The 21,382-nt window shown below is 30.4% G+C and overlaps 3 protein-coding genes across 3 annotated transcripts; all 3 read right to left on the bottom strand.

The window, feature by feature from the left end:
• Positions 1-1,014: 1,014 nt before the first annotated feature.
• LOC121130111 (uncharacterized) lies at positions 1,015-1,904 on the bottom strand. Its single transcript, XM_040725825.2, has 2 exons — positions 1,827-1,904; positions 1,015-1,758 (listed from the first exon to the last, which is right to left on the bottom strand). The coding sequence occupies exons 1-2, from the start codon at positions 1,836-1,838 to the stop codon at positions 1,084-1,086; spliced, it is 687 nt and encodes a 228-aa protein (XP_040581759.1). The 5' UTR covers positions 1,839-1,904; the 3' UTR covers positions 1,015-1,083.
• Positions 1,905-6,286: 4,382 nt separating this feature from the next.
• Positions 6,287-7,160, bottom strand: LOC121130114 (uncharacterized). The gene is made up of 2 exons (XM_040725827.2): positions 7,103-7,160; positions 6,287-7,030 (listed from the first exon to the last, which is right to left on the bottom strand). Exons 1-2 carry the CDS (start codon positions 7,112-7,114, stop codon positions 6,356-6,358), a joined length of 687 nt encoding a protein of 228 aa, XP_040581761.1. The 5' UTR covers positions 7,115-7,160; the 3' UTR covers positions 6,287-6,355.
• A 4,372-nt stretch (positions 7,161-11,532) lies between these two features.
• On the bottom strand, positions 11,533-12,387 carry LOC121130112 (uncharacterized). The gene is made up of 2 exons (XM_040725826.1): positions 12,334-12,387; positions 11,533-12,277 (listed from the first exon to the last, which is right to left on the bottom strand). Exons 1-2 carry the CDS (start codon positions 12,343-12,345, stop codon positions 11,603-11,605), a joined length of 687 nt encoding a protein of 228 aa, XP_040581760.1. The 5' UTR covers positions 12,346-12,387; the 3' UTR covers positions 11,533-11,602.
• Between the last annotated feature and the right edge of the window lie 8,995 nt (positions 12,388-21,382).

Here is a 21,382-nt window from a genome sequence, read left to right as displayed (position 1 = left end):
TTTTCTTAAAATTGACCTTTTTTGCTATATCAAGCATCTCTATTGAACATATATATCGATAGTTTTGCTGTGTACCTCAATATTTTCCAAATGTATGATGGATTAATTACTTTTAAACTTTTGTTCTACCTTGACCTCATAAAATAAAATGGTATCCTAGAGTGACCATACATAATCATTGTACTCAAATTGCTCAAAATCGATCCTTAACTTTGTTGTAATCCTGGTTCACAGTTTTTTATTTTATTTCTATTATTAAGTAGGGTTACTCTACGTGTTTTATCTATCACAGTAATTATATCTTAAAAACAGTGACTAACAAACAAACAAACTGAAAATAAACACATCTCCTCTGTTCAACTTTTTTCGAGAGGCAATACGTTTGTATATCTAGTGATGAAAATAATGTGTATTTTAGGCACGTTAAAGAAATAGAAATCGATAAATCAACATGGTAACTCCAACAATTTGAAAAATGTTTTGGAGGAGAGCTGCTTAGCTCTCATGAGATTTAATTAGATCAGCTAAAATCAGCTGTGATAATGGCAGAGGGGAGAAGTAAATTAGTAAGTAGATTGGCTAGAATTACTCTGATGTCGATCCTCAATTCTACTCGAACTCAAACATGGACTTACAATTATAACTATGCCATACATCCTCATGGTTATTCTCCATCTTTTATAAGTACACACGAATGTTCAATCAGGGTTCGTAATAGGATATGAAATTCCCTACACAGGAGATAAATAAAAATGAAGCAGCTGAGGAATAGAAAATGTATTCTTCAGATTACCAATTCCAAAATGGCGGCGTAGCATAAATAGCATCTGCAGTAATGATTAAAAAAAATTCATTGTTAAATATGAACCAAATCCTTCAGATTATTCGTTATTAAAGATTTTTCCAATCTAAATAGGAAGATTGATGATCCAATATACTATAAATTGGAAATTTTGTAAAATCTTAAATCAGAAATAGATATATTCTTTTTAAATTAAATTTATTTCGATCAACTTTCGTTTGTAATTAATTATTTATATTTCAAGAATGTATAAAAAGTATAAAATTTTAGGAAGGAAAGTCTTAACGACCATATTGTGTAAGGGGAGCAACGGATTGGCTTTGGCTAGATGCACCAAAAGATTGTCCAAATCCACCTGCAGCAGAACCACTAAATCCACCAGCAGAAGTAGATCCTCCAACAGCATCTTCTTGGGCAGCAAAAGCAATTTGAGCTGCGACGGCTTCAGCAATTTCAGGGAATGGGATTGGGACTTCCTTGGGGAGATGAGGGGCAGAGGGTTGGAATCCATTCTCATCAGCGATCCAGTCGACAACGTAAGTTTGACCATCAGGGCCAACATATTCGTAAGATCCCTTCATGACAACGACAGATTCTTCTCCAATAGTGACAGTGGATCCAGAAGATGTTTGTCTGATACCATTTTCGGATTCAAAGGAGTTGTCAAAGTCGCTATTGTCTCCAAGGGTACCGGGAGCATTGTTTGATTCACTGATAATAGCAACAACGGGGACAGCGGGTCCAGATGAAGCTCCTCCAGCGGATCCACCGAAAGATGATCCTCCGAAAGATGAACCAGATCCACCGAATGAGGATGTGACTTGGTTAAAAGATGAAGCAGATCCTACTTGTCCAGCTCCGTAAGAGCTGATTGGAGGTGAGTTACGACCAATTCTTCTGGAGAATACTCCGGCATCAATGCTGATGGCAGAGCAGAGAACTAAGGTACAAAGAGCCTGGAAAATACAAACATATTTAGTAATATGAATTAACTAATTAGAGAGAACATTTTAATGTGTCTTACTAAATATTTCATTTTTGGTGTTATTGATTGCCAATGATGGAAAATGCAACTGATGTTGTGTTCATGGAATACTCGGGCTTTATATACACATTAATAACTATGAACTCTTTTTTTAAAAATAAGTCGTGGAATATTGTGTGCTACGAATTGAACAAAAAAACAACGCTCGAGCATCTTCATGTGAAGAAAATAACAAAAAAAAGTACAAAACCCGTTCTTTACTATTGTTGGTACATTGTACATAGACCGTGGTCCTTGACTTTGAATTTATCGAGGGAAATATTATAAATAGTTTCAAATGCAAATTTCTTGAATGTACACTAAATGATTTCCTTTCCACTATAGGTATTTAATTTATAAATATAATTTTATGAATGAAGTTAAGTGTTTATTTTGAAATAACTTAAAGTAAGGAGGAAAGAGGGATAATAAGTAAAATAATCTTTTCAGGTCATTTATTTGAAAAAAGCTATATAATTTCATCAAGTTGCTTAAATTATTTTATCAATAATAATACTTTACAACTGTCAGTCCTGATTATGTCAAGAAATAAGTTGTCTTGGCCTTGAAAATTAATTCTTGATCGAAAGGCACCTATGATTCCCAACAAGGATCCAAAAATGTATTTATTCTTCCAATAATTGTTTCAAAATATATGATTTTTGTAGCAACGAGTTATTTAGTGAGCAAAAAATATTAGAGGGAGGAACAATTATTCAGTTGAATAACAAGTTATCATGCAAGTAACGAGTATAGCCCGTAATTCCTTGAATATTTCTCATAAAAACTCGAAAATACTTGAGCAGCAAAATTCAGCTCGCGGCACATCACTAATTAAAATCAATACATTAATTTTGTTAAGTCACATTACAATTATAATTTATAAATTAGTATACAATCAAATATACCTATTACAAAAACGAATCTGAAAAGATGCTTTGTTAGGGAAATTATATATATTCAATTGAACTTATTTAAAAAATATATTCTATGGTCACTTTTTATACATTTTTCATATTAGTGTTATAATTGTTGATTGTTTGATGTTAAATTATCTTTTGTTCAGCTGTAAATATTTCACCACAATTAATGAAATATAATAGATTATTCACTTTGAACCACCTTGTAAAGAGTGGCCCACGAAACTTTTTTCTTTTGATATTGCTATAAAAAAAAAGACAAATGGATATTTTTCTATAGTTTATTTTTTATTTGAAAGCCTCAACATTCCGGTTAATGATAAAACACCAATTCATGAATATGGCCGCCGTAACTGGCCTTACAGTAGCCCATTCTGTCGACCCAATTTTTCAATACATTTTCGATTTTGTGAGCTTCAATAGCTGCAATGACGACTTCAATTTCGTGTTTCAGATCGTCAATTGTCTCTGGATGGTTGGCGTAACATTTATCCTTGACGGTTCTCCACGAAAAATAGTCCAACGGAGTCAAATTGCAGCTACAAGGAGGCCAGTTGACGTCGCTGTTTGGGCTTATGATACGATTGTCGAAGACAGTGCGCAAAAGACCCACTGTAACGTTGGCTGTGTGGCACGTAGCGCCATCTTGTTGGAACCAAATATCGTCAATGTCTTCCTTTTCCATTTGGGGAAACAAAAAATCTTCCAACATGGCCCCATAGTGCTCACCATTGACTGTAACGGCAGCTCCTTGCTCGTTTTTTTGCTTTCAGAAAAAGCAGCAATTTCTTCGATGAAGTGCACTGGACGAACATGGGAACCCGTTGTTTTATCCATTAACGAACAAATTTTTGTGCACACGCTTCACAAACTTTCCCACAAACTGCCTGGAATGCGCTTTATTTCGACCGACGAAATTTTTTTGCAATTTCGTTTGAAGACTCTCCATTGTGGATGTAAGTCTTCAGTATTTCCCAATTTTCTTCCAGCGTAATCTTAATTATTTCGTACACCGGAGACCTTTTACAAAATATTTAAATACAATAAGCATGTTACTACAGCTGTCAGACGTCAAAAAAGTGGTAGTTCAAAATGCAACGGCTAGATGGGCCTTCTGTATATTAAGATTACTCTTTATTTGCATTGCTACGCCTCAAAACATTTTGAATTTTCAACAATAATGTTTAAATCTATATTCATCTTATACATAAATTCATAAAAATATTTGTCATATTTTTATTCAAAAAATAAACCCTTTATAAGATTGAAATTGCTCAATGTCTTTATATGTCTATGGTAAAAAAAGGCATGGGATAGGGTTTATATTGAAATTATATGATTTTATAAAAACTGTGATCACAGGCCTGATTTTATTAATATGGGTGTGTCTTTGTCTATATTTAAATCTGAAAAATAATTTTTTTTCTGTAAAAATATAACAAATTGTCGACAAATGGCCTTTGGAACTTAATTATGTCATTCAGATAATTTTTCAGTTCTTCTACCCCATTTTTAGCGGACGTGTTTGAGCTTTCGCATACAGGCTTATAGTATTATGTGACTTTGATGCACAAAATTTTAACACATCATATCTATCCGGGCAGTTCATTGAAATCTGGACACTTACGTATTCAATAATTAATTAAGGTTGAGTGGTTGAAATTATTAAAGGAAACAGCCCAGTCCAATTTGAATTATTTTTACACTTTTGTATCCCCTTGAATCCCTGATGCCAATCCCTTCGACTACACCTTTTGGGTACGTGTCGAGGGGAATGCCTATAGTGTCCGTCATACAAACACCGAGTCCCCGAAAACAACTTTCAGGTAGTATTGGACGCAGAGGGTGCCAGGCCTTCTGCCACCGCCAGAAAAGCCAACATTACGGCTAAGGGGATACATTATGATTAAGAGAGCAGAGACACATTTAAGTATATTATTAATTTGATTGAAATTATGTAGTTAATAAATAAATTATATTTAGTTGAAGTACAAAATTGAAAGTGTACAAATTTTAATAGACCACTCGGTAAGTCTGCTATTGTTTGAATTTATTTAAAAATGAAAACAGTCAATCTTTTCCACACTACTTTCATTTGAATGCAACTCATCAAATGTTGCAACGATCATCATAGCCAGAGACGATTGGAACACTTAACTTTCCATTAAAAAACATCATTTTTATAACCCGATTATTAAACTGATTACAAAGGAAACACAAAAATTAACTGTATTTTATTACATGTTGAATGATAATAATATTTACGTCATTTACAATTTGTATCAGTTTTTTAAATATTCATTTTACACCTTTTAAATATCAATTAAAATTTAAAAAATATTTGGAGTAATATAAGCCATGGAGGAAAAATAAATCCTTAATTTAAAAAGATGTAATCAACATGAGTTCGAAGTTGATTAAAATGAAATTGGTTATTCTTAAAGTAAAAATAAATAAATTATATTATTATAAAAATTTGTATGAAATATTTATTACTTTATGCGTTATAAATCAGTAGCCATCGTGGTATGCCTCAGTTCTTACATAAAAAAAACATTTTCTAAAAAATTCCATAAGAATAACAAAGGAACTATATTTAAGGAAAACAGTACATTAAAATCATTAAATCTCGATTAAACTGGCTAATTATGCGAATAGATCCAGAACAATATAATATCAATATATATAATGAATTGCATATAATCTAAATTAATGTTTTAAGATCATGCTGAATATTATTGGCTATCGAATTTAGATAGACAAGAGATAAGAAGTACTTTTATTAATATCAGGGTGTTTTAGATCCAAGTTCACTAATGGTTTGTTAAAAGTAACGAGTTGGAAGTTATACTAAAAACCAAGGTTAATAGAAATACAAGGTTATACCATAACGTGTGGTCGCCTGATGTTTGACTTCTTCCACGCTTTAAATAATGACGTCAGAGTAGATGAGTGGTTGAGTGTAATATCAAAAACTGTTTTTCTTTCCAGAAGTCAGTACGATACATCAGAGTGAAAATTCTAGCAATAATGACAATAATTGTCTAACCTTGAATTTCTATTAAGAATTTATTATTTTTTTGCTCTATTAAATTTAATTGGTTACAGAAATAAAAAAAATGAAAAGCTGCCATTATTATTACAAAAACAATGATCCTCATAAAGTGAGAAAATTATTTACTTTTATAATCAGGAACTATCTTTACCTCTAAATAGGTATTTGTGCTGAAAATGTATAATAATTTTAATTAAATACATATATATTTATGAACAAAAATAAATATGAGCTCACACAACAACTGTTTTTCCTTTGATAATTCCTAAAATGTGTTTTTTCTATACATAAATAGCATCTGCAGTAATGATTAAAAAAAGTTCATTGTTAAATATGAACCAAATCCTTCAGATTATTCGTTATTAAAGAATTTTCCAATCTAAATAGGAAGATTGATGATCCAATATACTATAAATTGGAAATTTTGTAAAATCTTAAATCAGAAATACATATATTCTTTTTAAATTAAATTTATTTCGATCAACTTTCGTTTGTAATTAATTATTTATATTTCAAGAATGTATAAAAAGTATAAAATTTTAGGAAGGAAAGTCTTAACGACCATATTGTGTAAGGGGAGCAACGGATTGGCTTTGGCTAGATGCACCAAAAGATTGTCCAAATCCACCTGCAGCAGAACCACTAAATCCACCAGCAGAAGTAGATCCTCCAACAGCATCTTCTTGGGCAGCAAAAGCGATTTGAGCGGCAACGGCTTCAGCAATTTCAGGGAATGGGATTGGGACTTCCTTGGGGAGATGAGGTGCAGAAGGTTGGAATCCATTCTCATCAGCGATCCAGTCGACAACGTAAGTTTGACCATCAGGGCCAACATATTCGTAAGATCCCTTCATGACAACGACAGATTCTTCTCCAATGGTGACAGTGGATCCAGAAGATTGTTGTCTGATACCATTTTCAGCTTCGAAGGAGTTGTCAAAGTCGCTATTGTTTCCAAGGGTACCGGGAGCATTGTTTGATTCACTGATAATAGCAACAACGGGAACAGCGGGTCCAGATGAAGCTCCTCCAGTAGATCCACCAAAAGATGATCCTCCGAAGGATGAACCAGATCCACCGAATGAGGATGTGACTTGGTTAAAAGATGAAGCAGATCCTACTTGTCCATCTCCATAAGAGCTGATTGGAGGGGAGTTACGTCCAGTTCTTCTAGAGAATACTCCAGCATCAATACTAATGGCAGAGCAGAGTAACAAAGCAGTAACAACCTATAGAAAACAATTACAATGCCATTATAATTTTTTTTAATATGTAACTAATTAAATATAATTAGATCTTACAAAAGTCTTCATCTTTCCAACTAGATATTCAAATACTAACTGATATAAAACCTTCCCCTTCTAAATGTTTATATACTATTTTGGTTTTTGCGGCATTCGAAAAGAGGAATTATGTTTAATTCTTCGTGTCTACGAAACCGGTTTAATTAAAAATATTATAGGGAATGCTTACTTTTTTTCCTGAAATTAAATGATTGTTGTTATAGACCAATGAAATCATTATGACCTTTCATTTATTTAATATTATTTTATGTGGAAATACATTTATAATGTTTTAATCAGCATTGTTTTCAACATTTCTTCTACCATAATTTTCAAATTGTCATGCACATATAAAAAATATATAGACATTTTAATAATTTAGATCTATTGCTGTTTGGCAATTGATTTACGATAAACTTTAATAAATAATTCATCCATTTGAGTTATTTTTAAAATATTTATATTATTAAATTAATGTCTAACTTAGTTCACTATTATTGCCATGACGTTGCAAATTATAAACAAATTAAAGGAAGACGCTTATATTCGAGAAAAGTATTTGGTTATAGAATAGTGGTTTCCAACCCTTGATGTTGGGGTCACAACATCTATGCCATGGGGTGTTAATTGATACGAATGTTAATAGTATATAAAACCATATGAAAAACATATTAATACAGTAGAATAAATTGCATATTATGAAACTAAATGTAACTCAAAAAGGAAGATCCCTTCTTCCTTCTAAACATTTTGTACTTCCTTACGGGATAGACGGCTGTTTGAATGCTCGGAAAGAAATTTATGGATCACGTTCAAGTGTTATTTTCTCGCCTTTTACGGAAGATAAAGTGCTCAAGCTTGTTTGTTTTGTAACTAATTGCTTATACTTTAATATGTGGAAATATGACACCCATATTATAATTTTATATTTACCTGATTTAGCTCTGTGTTACTTTGTTTGTTCTCCAGAATTTAATTGCCACTCCGTAAAATCCGTTTTGAGCCTATTTAATCCATAAAAATTTCCTGAAATGAGCTAAGACCATGCCAAAAAGTGCATATAAAAAATATTTCGAGGACTGGAAAAAACGTTGGAATATGTGATTTGCTTCCAATGGAGATTATTTTGAAGGCAAAGAAATAAACTTTAATCCTTAAATGTGAAATTTGTGTCTCATTTAAAACTTCCTGGTACTTTTTTTAGAGAATGTAAATATTAACTAGTTAGTTATTAAATCTTAAAGAATTGAATTAAATGAGTATGATGCTATTGTTCGTTAATGTGTGGTTGAAAATCGATCCTGTTGTGTTCCTGTGTTTGGTCTTTGAAAAAATCTACTGATTTAAAACACCCTCAATCGGGCGCATAGTTGAAACTGGATACTTAAAAATGAGAGGAATCAGAAAAATACATGAAAGGAATTTATTATTCCTCCCATCAGTTGACAAACTATATAAATTGATACTCCTCTCCAAAAAAAATCAACAAAATCAACAGAAAATTGGACACACAAATGGACTTAAAAAATTGAGATTGGTGCTCCATTTCGAGCGGAACATAAATCTAGAGAGATACGGAATTTGATTTATGCAAGCAAGGAAACAATTTACAACGTCAAGAAGGCCATTAATGAAGGGATTTATATCGATACGACCTTCCTCAAAATTGTGAAACAATACACACGGCAAAGATAAACCTGTATGATTTTCAAATTTTCGGTATTTCGATGGCAGGTTGTTTGGAGAAGTTGCCTTGAGCTATGAAAATAATCGCTACAAATATTCGTTGCCCTACGATTTCATCATCGAAATTTTTTTGTCAACAGCTGGGGATTTTCGATTTTTTCCCCCAAAAAACTTAATTTTTAGTGAATAGCTATTGATTTTTGAAAAATTTAATATTTGAAATTTAGTTTTTGGAAATTTTCTCCAAAAAATATATTTTTGGTGAGTAGCTGTGGATTTTTGAAATTTTTTTCCCAAAAATGTAATATTTTTCAAAAAAAAAAAATTGCTTTTACAACCCCAATGCTAATATTTTCTCCACATACGATCACTGATGATTTAGTTACTAGATTGATGACACGTTTCGCCGCCTGGCTGAGGCATAGTATATACAAAAAGTTTTGATATTTTGCTTTTGATCTATTTATTTTTTGTATACTTGTCTGTCAAGTGCATTGTCATTTCTAAGTCGTTTTATTAATTCAATAAAGTGTTTAGATTTCGGTTTAATTTTTATAATTAACCAGATGTGACTATATAAATTTCAAAAACAATAGACTTAATTTCCTTTGTTGTAATAATTTGCTCCTATAATGATTAATTAAAGTATTTATCAATCTTATAAGCTAAGATGACCAAATTTAGATTTACAAAACACGAAGTGAAGTAACCTGTTCAATTTAAAGATAGGAGTGAGCGTTAAATTTTCATATAGTTAAGAATCAATTGATGATGATATATTTAGAGAAAGAAAAAATTGTATCTTTTTATTTATGTAAATATATATTTAGGAACTTATTTTATTTTTAATAAAATAACTATTTAACTGGTTGTTCAATTGATAAAATAATCCCAGTCAGGACGTAAAAAGAGGATATGTTCGAGGAAAAGAGATCCTTTGGGTGATGTAAATAAGAATTCCATGTTAATAAGTCTAAGATAGTCCACGTATATAAATAAAGAAATTTCCATGAGAGTCTTTTGTATCCAGTTTGGAATGTCTAACTAGTATTTACTATCATTATTTGTATGTGAGATTGCATTTAATGAATAAAAAATACCATAAAAATACTTATATCAGAAAAACATTCAAAGGTCCTTTTACATACTTGTAAAAAGTTGCTGATTGATTAATGATCCTAAATAAAATAATAATTTTATAATATTTAATGAATTAATCTTTTATGACTATTTTTTTAAATTATTGTTATGTAAATAGTCTGCAAATATTACCGGATTCCATTGAAATCTGAACAATTAGTAATTGAATATTTTTTTAAGGTTAAATGATTGAAATTAATTCATATTTCGATAATTTAAAGCATAAAAAATTAATAACAAAAAAACAACAACTTTAGCTCTTTATGTTATGTACAAGTCGAAAAAATGACACTTTAATGGGATCAACAAACTTCTATTCACGACCCAATCGGTTGTGCTTCACGTACTCCAAATAGTTGTGCCTCTCAGGACCACCGTTCATGCTGTCAGATAGTACGAAACGTTTGAAAAGATGAAGGGTCCTTTTAAAAAGGCCAAACTAGACCCTGAGGAATTAAAGAAAACAGCCCAGGCCAATCCCCTCAAGTCCATGATGGGCCATACTAGAGATCTCGGGGTTTCACACCAAAGTATCCACAGGGCTATAAAAAGTGGGTGGAAAGAGCCTTGTGAGGGTGGAGAGGCCACTTGCGGGACCAGCAATGAAACAAATCAATCTCCTCCGTTGCAAAACTCTTTGGAGTAAGTCTTTTAAGTTCTTTTTATTATTTTTTTTTAAACTTAAGATTCCTTATAGCCCTAACGCAAACCACTTCGACAACTCTTTTTGGGGGGCGAATCTCGAGGAAAATGCCTGCATTCTCTGGCATCCAAATACCGAGGCCCACAATGCCACTGTCAACTAGGACTGAGACGGCATGACAAAAGACTAGACCTGCACCACCTGGAAGTAATCATTGCTACGAAAGGCGTCTACATTAATTATTAAGAGAGCTCAGACTCACATCTATTTAGAGGAATTTATTTTGTTGAAATTGTAGTGTTAATTAATAGATTATATCTTGTTGAAATTTAAAATTCAAAGCCTTCAGATTTGAAAGAACCCCTATGTAAAAGGTTTAATTATATTTCTTCAAATACAAGCTCACCAGAATATTTTTGCTAATTCAGTTAGTGATATTTCGCCAACGTAAATTTTGCAGATCGAGTTTTTAGCTATACTTCCTATAATTATTAATAATTAATTAAATCATCAGATTTTTACATAAACGTTTTACTCATTACTATCATTTAAAATTAATTAAATGATTACAATGTAACTGTTGCTTACCGATAGGACTGATTGGAAAAAGTGGTTGAAATGTTTGTAATTAGGGAGAAAAACTTACAATGGATATAAAAAAGATACTATCAACCAAGGTAGCCTCTATAGTCTCTTGACTAACTGACTTTCCTTACCAAAATTCTGTCCACAAAACTTTATGAAATTGACTACCACGTAGGAATATTTGTTCTAATGAATTATTGGGGTTTTCTGATTAATGAAAAATCAAAGTTTATTGACTAAATAAATTAAGTAATAAATTTTGTCAAATCACTTTTTTCATCGAAAATGGTTATTTTCCTTTAAGGAATTATAACTTCAACTATTAAAGTTATATAAAAATATTATCAATAACATTTAAAAGAATTATTATAGATAAATGATTCAGGTAAGAATATTTTCGCATGTAATTAATTATATATATTTCAAGAACGTATCAAAAGTATAAAATTTTAGAAAGGATAGTCTTAACGACCGTAGTTGGAAAGGGGAGCAACGGATTGGCTTTGACTAGATGCACCAAAAGATTGTCCGAATCCGCCAGCAGCAGAACCACCAAATCCACCAGCAGAAGCAGATCCTCCAGCAGCATCTTCTTGGGCAGCGAAAGCGATTTGAGCGGCAACGGCTTCGGCAATTTCAGGGAATGGGATTGGGACTTCCTTGGGGAGATGAGGGGCAGAGGGTTGGAATCCATTCTCATCAGCGATCCAGTCGACAACATAAGTTTGACCATCAGGGCCAACATATTCGTAAGATCCCTTCATGACAACGACGGATTCCTCTCCAATGGTGACAGTGGATCCAGAAGATGTTTGTCTGATACCATTTTCGGCTTCAAAGGCGTTGTCAAAGTCACTGTTGTCTCCAAGGGTACCGGGAGCATTATTTGATTCACTGATAATAGCAACAACGGGAACAGCGGGTCCAGATGAAGCTCCTCCAGCGGATCCACCGAAAGATGATCCTCCGAAAGATGAACCAGATCCACCGAATGAGGATGTAACTTGGTTAAAGGATGAAGCAGATCCTACTTGTCCAGCTCCGTAAGAGCTGATTGGAGGTGAGTTACGACCAATTCTTCGGGAGAATACTCCAGCATCAATGCTGATGGCGGAGCAGAGAACTAAGGTACAAAGAGCCTGGAAAATGAAAATATACTTAGTGTGATCCTTTACCTACTTAAGAGTGTGCTTACTAAATATTTCATTTTTGTTGCTGTTGATTGTTAATGCTTGAAATTGCAACTGATGAGGATTTAATAAATACTCAGTCTTTTTATACACATTCATAACTATGAACTTTTTTTGTAAATTGTTGAATTATTGGTACTACGAACTAGACAGAAAAGCAAACGCTCGAGCATCTTCATTTGAAGAAAATAACAATAAAATAAAAACCCGTTCTTTACTATTGTTGGTACGTTCTATATATATATCAAGTGCCTTGATTTTGACTTATTCGAAGTAGTTATTATAAATAGTTTCAAATCTAAAATTCTTTTAATGAACTTTCAGTAATTTTGTCTTGATTTTATTCATTTAAATATGCATGATTTGATGAATAATCTTGATTACTTACTTATGAGTCTAATTTAAATTAAGTCATAAGAGTATTTACTTTACATGTAACGCTATAATTCCAAACAAAGTTATTCCTTGGAAGTCGTATAGAAGCATATACGGAGTAGTTTTTTTTCCCCCATCTTATCTCTCGAACACAATTCTCAATATTCTTTATCATACCATCTGAAGTCCTACAGTACCGGAATATGTGAGCAATTGTCCTCAATTGATCAAAATTACCACGATGTGACCAAACATTATTAAAATGCCTCTCAGTAAAGAAGACCCAACAGGATATTTGAGTCAATTTAAAATTATAATTTGTTGATTGGGATACATCCAAATATATTAACTACCGAAAAAACTTTAATTCATAGCTTGTTTAGGGAAATTGGACATATGAAATTGAACTGGTTAAGATTTTTTTTTTTTTTTGTAAACGACAGTCTAGAAGGCATCATAAAGAACATTAAGAGTAGTTTGAGAGAGAATTTATATATATTTTTCAAATTTGCGTTCTAATTGTTGATTGTTTGAACTCAAATTATCGTTTGTTAAGCTGTGAATAATTCCATTATTGTAATTTCAAAATATAAATTTTGAACTTTTTCTGCTCAAAACGTCTTGAATATTCAATGAATATTTAGAATGTGAATAGGTAAGGAACATAATTCAATTTAATACAATACATAGGTGTATTCGTTTGAAATAATTAGTGAAAAGTGATCCTGCTATAAAGATGTTCAATCAGTTGTAAAAAATATATTGAATATTCTTTATAATGTACATTGTAATTTGAGAATTAACAAGTTAATTAATAGTAGATCACTTTGGCAAATGAGTATGCTAATTTAAAACATATACTCACAAGAAATATAAGGAATGTGTTTTATATTAAAGACCATAATATGATATTTATTTATCTAAGTAATTAGGGACAAGTTACTTAAACATTTATTACTGTTTGCCATACATACATAAAATAAAATTGTACAAATATAAGAGAACGAACATGACCACACAACGGGGTATTTGTGCTACTGCAGCAGATTCTAACACCTAGTTTAAATCAAAATTTTGTTCAATAATATTTTTATTTTTTTACATTTCATAAATTTTAAAATATTAATGTCTTCGTTTTCCTCATTCATGGCTTGATGTCTCTCGTAGGATAGAGAGGGGCATCTATTGATGAGATGGTCTACACTTTGCAATTCTGCCATACATACATTACACGTTGACCTTATGTCCTTCCACTTGCTTAAGTGGGCTAAAAATGGGCCCTGCCCAGTATAGTCTTGTACAATGAGTCTCAATTTTTCTCTTCCGAGCTTGATACACTTCGACTTATTAAGTATTTTGTTATTAAGTTATTGTGTATGTTTCATAGGTTGATCTTTTTTATTTCGGTCACACCAATATTGAAAGAAGAAGTCATGAATTATCTTCTTAATGTACCTTAGAGGCGTCCCAATAGTAAACTGGTTTCGGCTCTCAGTATCCCTCTTCGCAAGATATAATTAGGGACAAATAGCACAAAGTTTTAAATATTTACTGGTGTGTCATTTTTAAACAACCAATAAAAATTTTAAAAAAAATTCTTTCAAATTTAATACAAATATTTAACCGTTGCTTTGTATTTAGATGCCAAAATAGAATCAACATATAAAAAGATTTAAGCCCTTCCATTTATTAATAATCAATTCCTTTAATGTGTTGACTTGTTCTATATCAGATCTAATATGTATTATAAATATGTTATTAACTCATTATAAATTTTGACTTGCGTAGTTTGCAAGAATCAAATATTTATAATGCCTAATCAATTCAATACGAAATTAACTGTACAAATTTCCATAATAAGAACGTTTGATGGCACTGATCCACAACTCCTTCAATTGATGTATTTTGTAAAATTAAACATTTTATTGGGTAATAAGCCAGGATACTTTTTAGTTCCAGTTGATATATTATCACAATAATTATTTTTTTTTTCCTATTTTTTTGAAAAAAAATAAGGAAAAAAAAAATTTTCAAAAATTCAAATGACCAAATATGTCAATTATTCCAACTGCCATTCATTTTACTATATACAAACTATCACTATCAAAAATTAAAATTTAAATATTTAATTTTCTGGAGAAAATTGTAGAAATTAAAATCAAATTATAAAATTTTTTTGGATACAAATTTAAAAAATGCAAGTCCAAATATTGAATTTATTCATTGCTACAAATAAAAAATTACCTCTCAGCTAAACTGGAAGTCATCATTACCGCTAAGGACGGCTACATAATGATTAAGAGAGTTTATGCACACAAATATTTACTGTAATACATCTGTTAAAATTCTGTTGTTAATTAATATATAATATGTTGTTGAAGTTTAATATTCAAAGTGTTCAATTTTTAATGTACCCCTCAGTATGGATAATCCTACAAATTTGAAGATTGTTAAGAGGAGAACATCTTAGCTGTCATGTCGTTTTATTAATTAGATTAGCTACGGGCATCTACATAAGTAAGGAAATAAATACAAATCCCACTCTGTGTCAAGCAAGGATCTAGTCATAAATTACTACTATAACAATTTACATCCTTGCTTGCCTTATATGTAGGCTTATATATTGGTAATAATTGTTAGCGTTCTACGAATTTAAGGAGATAATATCTTTAATAATTTATTGATGACCAAATGAAGGTCACTTTTTCCTTTATTTTTAATTCTTTTTTTTTTATATTTTGCAAGATAATCTTTAGCCATTGCTTATAATTGAAACAAAACCTGATTTAACCTTTTAGATTTTCAGTAAATTACCTTCGACACGGACTTAAAACTTACAACTCTACTTTAATTAAAGGTAAATGTCGAAGAAAAGTCCTTATTTCTACAAAGCTATTGCCATGTAGGCTCTCTATTATTATTTGAAACTTAATTTAGATTTACATCACAATAGAATTAAGTTTTATTTAATTTCAATAAGAAATATGTAACCTAACAGTGTTCAACTAGAACGAACGTTAATTGTTATGTATAAAGTATATATCATTAATTAAAAGTTTACAGGTAATAAAGTTTTTTTCGAAATGTCGTAATCAAATCATTGGAACTTAATTTATTTCGGGAAACATCTAATGATACGAATAATTAATCCCTAAGTTAAGATATAAAATAATATAGACCAATTTATTATAATGGACAAGTTGAAAAACAATCTAAAATACAAAAATTGTTTGAACGCTTTTTTTTTCGTGATTCATTATTTTTGTCCTATTTTCTTTTCAATTTATACAATATAAATTGTTGAAAGTAAATCAACTATTTAATCATTGTTGGGAATTGATCACGACTTAACAAAAGTTATTTCTAAATTTAACCAATCAATATTCAGAATACTTATTACGTGAAAAGAAACAGAAAGATCAACATCTGATTACAAAATACACTATTTATTTTTGTGTTAGCGAGAAAAGGTCTTAGAATTAATTTTGCCATAGTATATTATTATTCAATATTTTTTCGGTCCTAGATAGGATCGTGGACCGAAGGACTGACTAATCAGTCCTTCGAAATGTAGGAGTGGCTATATTTAAAAGAATAAAAAAATGTTGATGTATAAATTATGAATGTGTATCAGTAAATTAATTACCTTATTCATAGTTTTACAAAAAATAAAATCAATGATTTTGCAGAGTTCAATGGATTTTTTTTAAGCTTAACAAAAATTTAGGAAGATGAGATATATAATTATAGGATTGGACAGGAAAAGGTGAACTTTAATTTTTGTTCATTTTTCTCATTCATACAGGAAGGTTTAGTGATTATTTTTTGACATTCTGGGTCAGCCATCCTTTGTGCATAAACAAAATATAATAAATATTTAGTAATCATTAGTGAACGGCAGCGCATTATAGATCTCCTAGAAGCTGAAGTTGAGATGGCGAGGATTATGAGCATTGTGATGTGCTCCAGGAGCCTGTTTTTCAAGGTGGACAAGATGAAGAATTATTTAAAAGACCTCTCCCCGAAAGCAGGATTTCAATGGACAATTTAAAGAGGAATTTGTTGTTCCTGTCCAGCTTTTAGAAGCGGATTAACGAGGACTCCATCAAATCTATAAATCTGCGTGGCTATTATGCCCATCAAGATTGACGTGAAGGGCGACTTGAGATTGTCTACATACATCAGGACCCCATACCATCTTATGAAAAAGGTCATGGAAGCCAGGAACCACTCGAGTATATTTAGGTTCATAACCTAAATTGTTAGAATAAGATGGGAGCCGAGAAACAGGTATAGATATCCTAAGTTACATGGAAATTATCGATGGCTACTGGAATAACGTGGTATTACCTTAAAACCTGTCCCTTACATGCTCCTACGTCTAAATTACAACTCTGTTTGAAATTTCCAAAAAATTGTTAAATTAAAAAAAAATATCATCAAATTTGGAAAATGTAGTTCATAAATACAATCAAGGGACACACCTCATCTACACTCTTAATCAATAAAACTGCCTTTTGCCTTGTGTTGAAAGCAGTTAGATATAAGTTTTGCTTCGCCAGGGAGGGCATGGTGATGTGACTGCTATCCAACTCACGAATCCTTCGCTCTTTTACCTTTAATGATGACCTCCCCCAACCAATCATTTTCAGCTCTGTATTACTTCATGGTTTTGGTTATGAGGCTACTATTTCTCAGTTGACTTTCCTTATTTTTTTCTTTAAACAATTGCTTAGAATAAATGATTAGTGTTAAACATCGAGATATATAAAATAAGACAAAGGCACGCCATTTAAAAAAAGTGTTGGATTATAGACAGAGAGATCTGTATGTCAATAATTTACATATATTGACCAGAACTATTGATAATCCTATTGCATTTATAAAATAAAGTACAATCTATGAGGAAAATTTAAAAAAAATAACAAGTATTTGATTGAACAAAATAACGTGTACCATAAATATAAAATTAATGATAGTATGGCAAATATGAATTTATGTTCATTGTTTATTGAGGAATAAAATATATTATCGAAATGTCCATATTGATTAAGTCATAACTGGAATCTTCATACAATAGACAAGTATGTTATTTCTTCTTCTTATATAAATTGTTCAATAAATCTTTCATTATTGGTGGGCCATTTACTATACTATACATGTACCTATGCTGAAATAGTGCATGGATTGAAGGATTGAAATAATAATAAATTAGGTACATGTTAATTACATAATTGAGAACAATGAAATACCAATTAACTTCCAATACTCGTAACACTTACTCATATATGAAGTTTAATTATATCTCTAAAAAAAAGAATAGGCTCCAATTTGGTAAGTCTTTCTTGAAGGTATTTTTATGTGGTATTCTTGTTATATATGTGCATACGTACATTGCAAATGCCCAAGGGGGTCTGCAGGATTATATTTTGAGGGGGCTTAGCTTTTTGATAATTTTTGAAAAAAATCCAAAAATTAAAATTTTTCGTAAAAAAATTGGAAATTTTTTAAAATAATAAATTATTTAAAAAAAAATAATTTACATGTTACATTTCTGTGAAAAATTTTTGAATATTACATTTTTCAAAAATCCATAACTTAATTTTTGTACGTAAAAAATTTCAAAAATTCACGGAAATTCACAAAAAATTGTGAATTCTAAAACAAATTTAAAAATTTTATATTTCAAACCAGGAATTTTCTGAAAAAAGTCTCAAAAGGTCACTGAAAATTAAATTAAAAAAAATATATCAAAAATTTAATTTCTAGTGTATATATTTTTTTTAAATCAAAATATAAAATTTTCTAGTACAAAAATTCCTTAACTGGGGGATTAGTTCCCGTAAGGGGAATTTTTTCACAGGACAATTTGCCAAACGGAGATTTCGATGTAGGCACATATGGCCTAAAAATATATATTTAATTAATTAATAGATATGATTGTATATTTTAAATCAATAAATGATAGTATAATTGATTAGACATATACTTTATATGTCGTATTGGTAATTTAATTAGTGTTCTTTTACGTCCATAGTACAATATTTAAAATAGTTTTATTTATTATCTTTAACTGCTAATCCAAACAAGAGCTAAATTAAGACAATATTTAATTAAAAATATCCCTTTTAAAAATATATATATATATTATTCGTAAATATATTTCTTAAAAGCTAATTCATTTGATGTTTTATATTAGAAAAGGTAGGAAATAGAACGAGCATTTTTAGTTTATTTGTATGAATGCAAATCGTGCGATGTTTTACTTTTGCTCTGGTTTTTTTTTGGATTTGGTATCCAGAAGAATGATTTTGTCTCATTTTTTCAGTAATTATATTCATTAATGATATTTATATATAATTAGACAACACAGTATGTCTTTCGAATATAGTTCGAATATTTATATTTGTATTACATTAAATAAGTTATGTAATAACCGAACAAATTAGTGACTCGATTTGAAGAAGTGTTAAAAACTTAATTAAATATCATTTGATTATTAATATTGGAATCAATAGCTCCAAGAAATTATTTATTAGACACTTTATATAATCATTTAATCATGGTACGTATCGTCGGCGTCAAGGCTATGGGAAGGTTATCGCTTTGGCTGATATTATTTGTGTTCATGGTTATTTTCCAATATGAATAATAATCCATCATATCGAATGATAATCAGTTGATGACTGAGAAGTGATTGTCACTTCTTCCATTCGAGTTGTTGTCGTGTTTATATATAATTTAATATATTTGAAGTATAAAAACGGTAAAAATTCGAACTAAATTCTAATTACAAACTACTGTTTTGAATTTATTCAATGATCATTAATTAATATAATATTAAAAAAAATATTATTTTACAATTTTTTTTATGAATTTACCTTATATGACATATCTAGCAAATAACATTATCTACTTATAATACTACCATTTTAAATTAAATTAAAATACACAATCTCATTTATCAATATATTAAATATAATTTTTGGGTTTAATGTCCAATATGGTCCTTCAGGGAAATTTCCACTCGGCAAATTGTCCTACAGAGAAATGTCATTTCACAAATTATCCTTCACCAAAAATGTTTTTGCCCAATTGTCATAAAACCAAAATGATTGTAGATGTAATAACGAAATACCATAACTTAGCAGAAACATTTTAATAGCTCTCTATGTATACATATATAGTAAAAAGTCCTTAAACTGGATGTTTAAGTCGAGTCTCAAAGCTTTGCACACAAATAACAGTCCTTGAATATTTTTATTCAGTTCCAGCTCCCAGATATTTTCCTTGCTCATTTCAGGTACATAATATAATAATGTGAGGTGTAGGTAAAGGAAATGAATTATTTTTAAGATTTTCTTTAGAATAAAATAATTATTTTAATATTTATCATCTTGCCTATCAAAACAGTGATAATATGAGGGCCAGAATCGAAAAATATCAATTATTTTCAACTATTATTTTAATCTATTCGATATAGCCCCTTCTACATTTTGAATGGCGAATGAGTCGGTCTTTAAGTCCACGGTCCTAGTCAGGACTGAAACAAAATATTCAGCGTTGTTAACATTGATTGGTTGGATAGGATTTAGTTCTTATTAAGAGGTGAACACTTATTAACCATTATTCAATAATAATTCCAAAGTTGGAAGAATTTGCCAACGACAAACTATGCCCTTCAACAGGGCAACCCCTGCCCAAACGTCCAAATTATGAATATCATAATGATCATATAATTCATATAATATATGAATATGGCTAGATATATGGAAAATTGATTCAATACCTGCAATCAAATTTTAAACAATAAATAAATAAACAAGGACATTGGCAAGAATACCTTCGATGTCGATCCTTAATTCTTCTCTTAGTACTCCAGTAATTACTTACAATTATAACGCTGATACACATCTTCAAAGTTACTCTCCGTTTTTTATGAGTACACAGGGAGGTTCATTCAGGTTTCGAATATAATTTAATATAGTTCAAAAAGAAGATCACTACTCCGTATTTAATTAATAATGACAACTTCCAATGAGAAAAAATCATTCTTTTGGATACCAATTCCACAAAAAAACAGAGCAATTTAAAGATCACCCGATTTACATCACTACAAATGCTCGTTTTATTTCCTTAGTCTACCTTTTCCCATAAAAAAAATTGAATAAATTTGCTTTTTAACAAATTCATTTAATTATTATATATATATTTTTGTAATGGATACTTTTGTCTTGTGTGGATTAACAGTTAAAGATAATATTTTAAATATTGTGCTATAGTCGATGGGTGTAACTAATCTAGATACATTCAATTAAAAATATCAAATATTTTTCTAATCTTTAATTTACTTATTGAAGTATGAAGGGAAGAATTCATTGAAAGCTACAAATGTTAGTATTATAATAAACTTTACTACTCCGATAATGATCAACATAATAGATGAAGTAAAAAGTTTTCGATTTATTTAAACAATAAAATAAACATAGTTAGAATTATTCAACTTAAATTGTTCTAAACGGGTTCCTGGCTTATTTTCAGTTCCTGGGCAATATAATGAGTGCTCACATGTCGGCCTAACTCGACAATTTCCATTATTTTATCAAGATCTTCGACGCTCATATTACCAGAACGGAATCATTGGAACCACTGCTTTGCTGTTGCATTCTATATTGTATT

Source organism: Lepeophtheirus salmonis, chromosome Z (genome assembly GCF_016086655.4).
Source record: "Lepeophtheirus salmonis chromosome Z, UVic_Lsal_1.4, whole genome shotgun sequence".
In the NCBI taxonomy this organism is placed as follows: Eukaryota; Metazoa; Arthropoda; class Copepoda; order Siphonostomatoida; family Caligidae; genus Lepeophtheirus; species Lepeophtheirus salmonis.
Note: the sequence above shows the minus strand (reverse complement) of the source record. Positions and strands in the feature narration are given on the sequence as shown.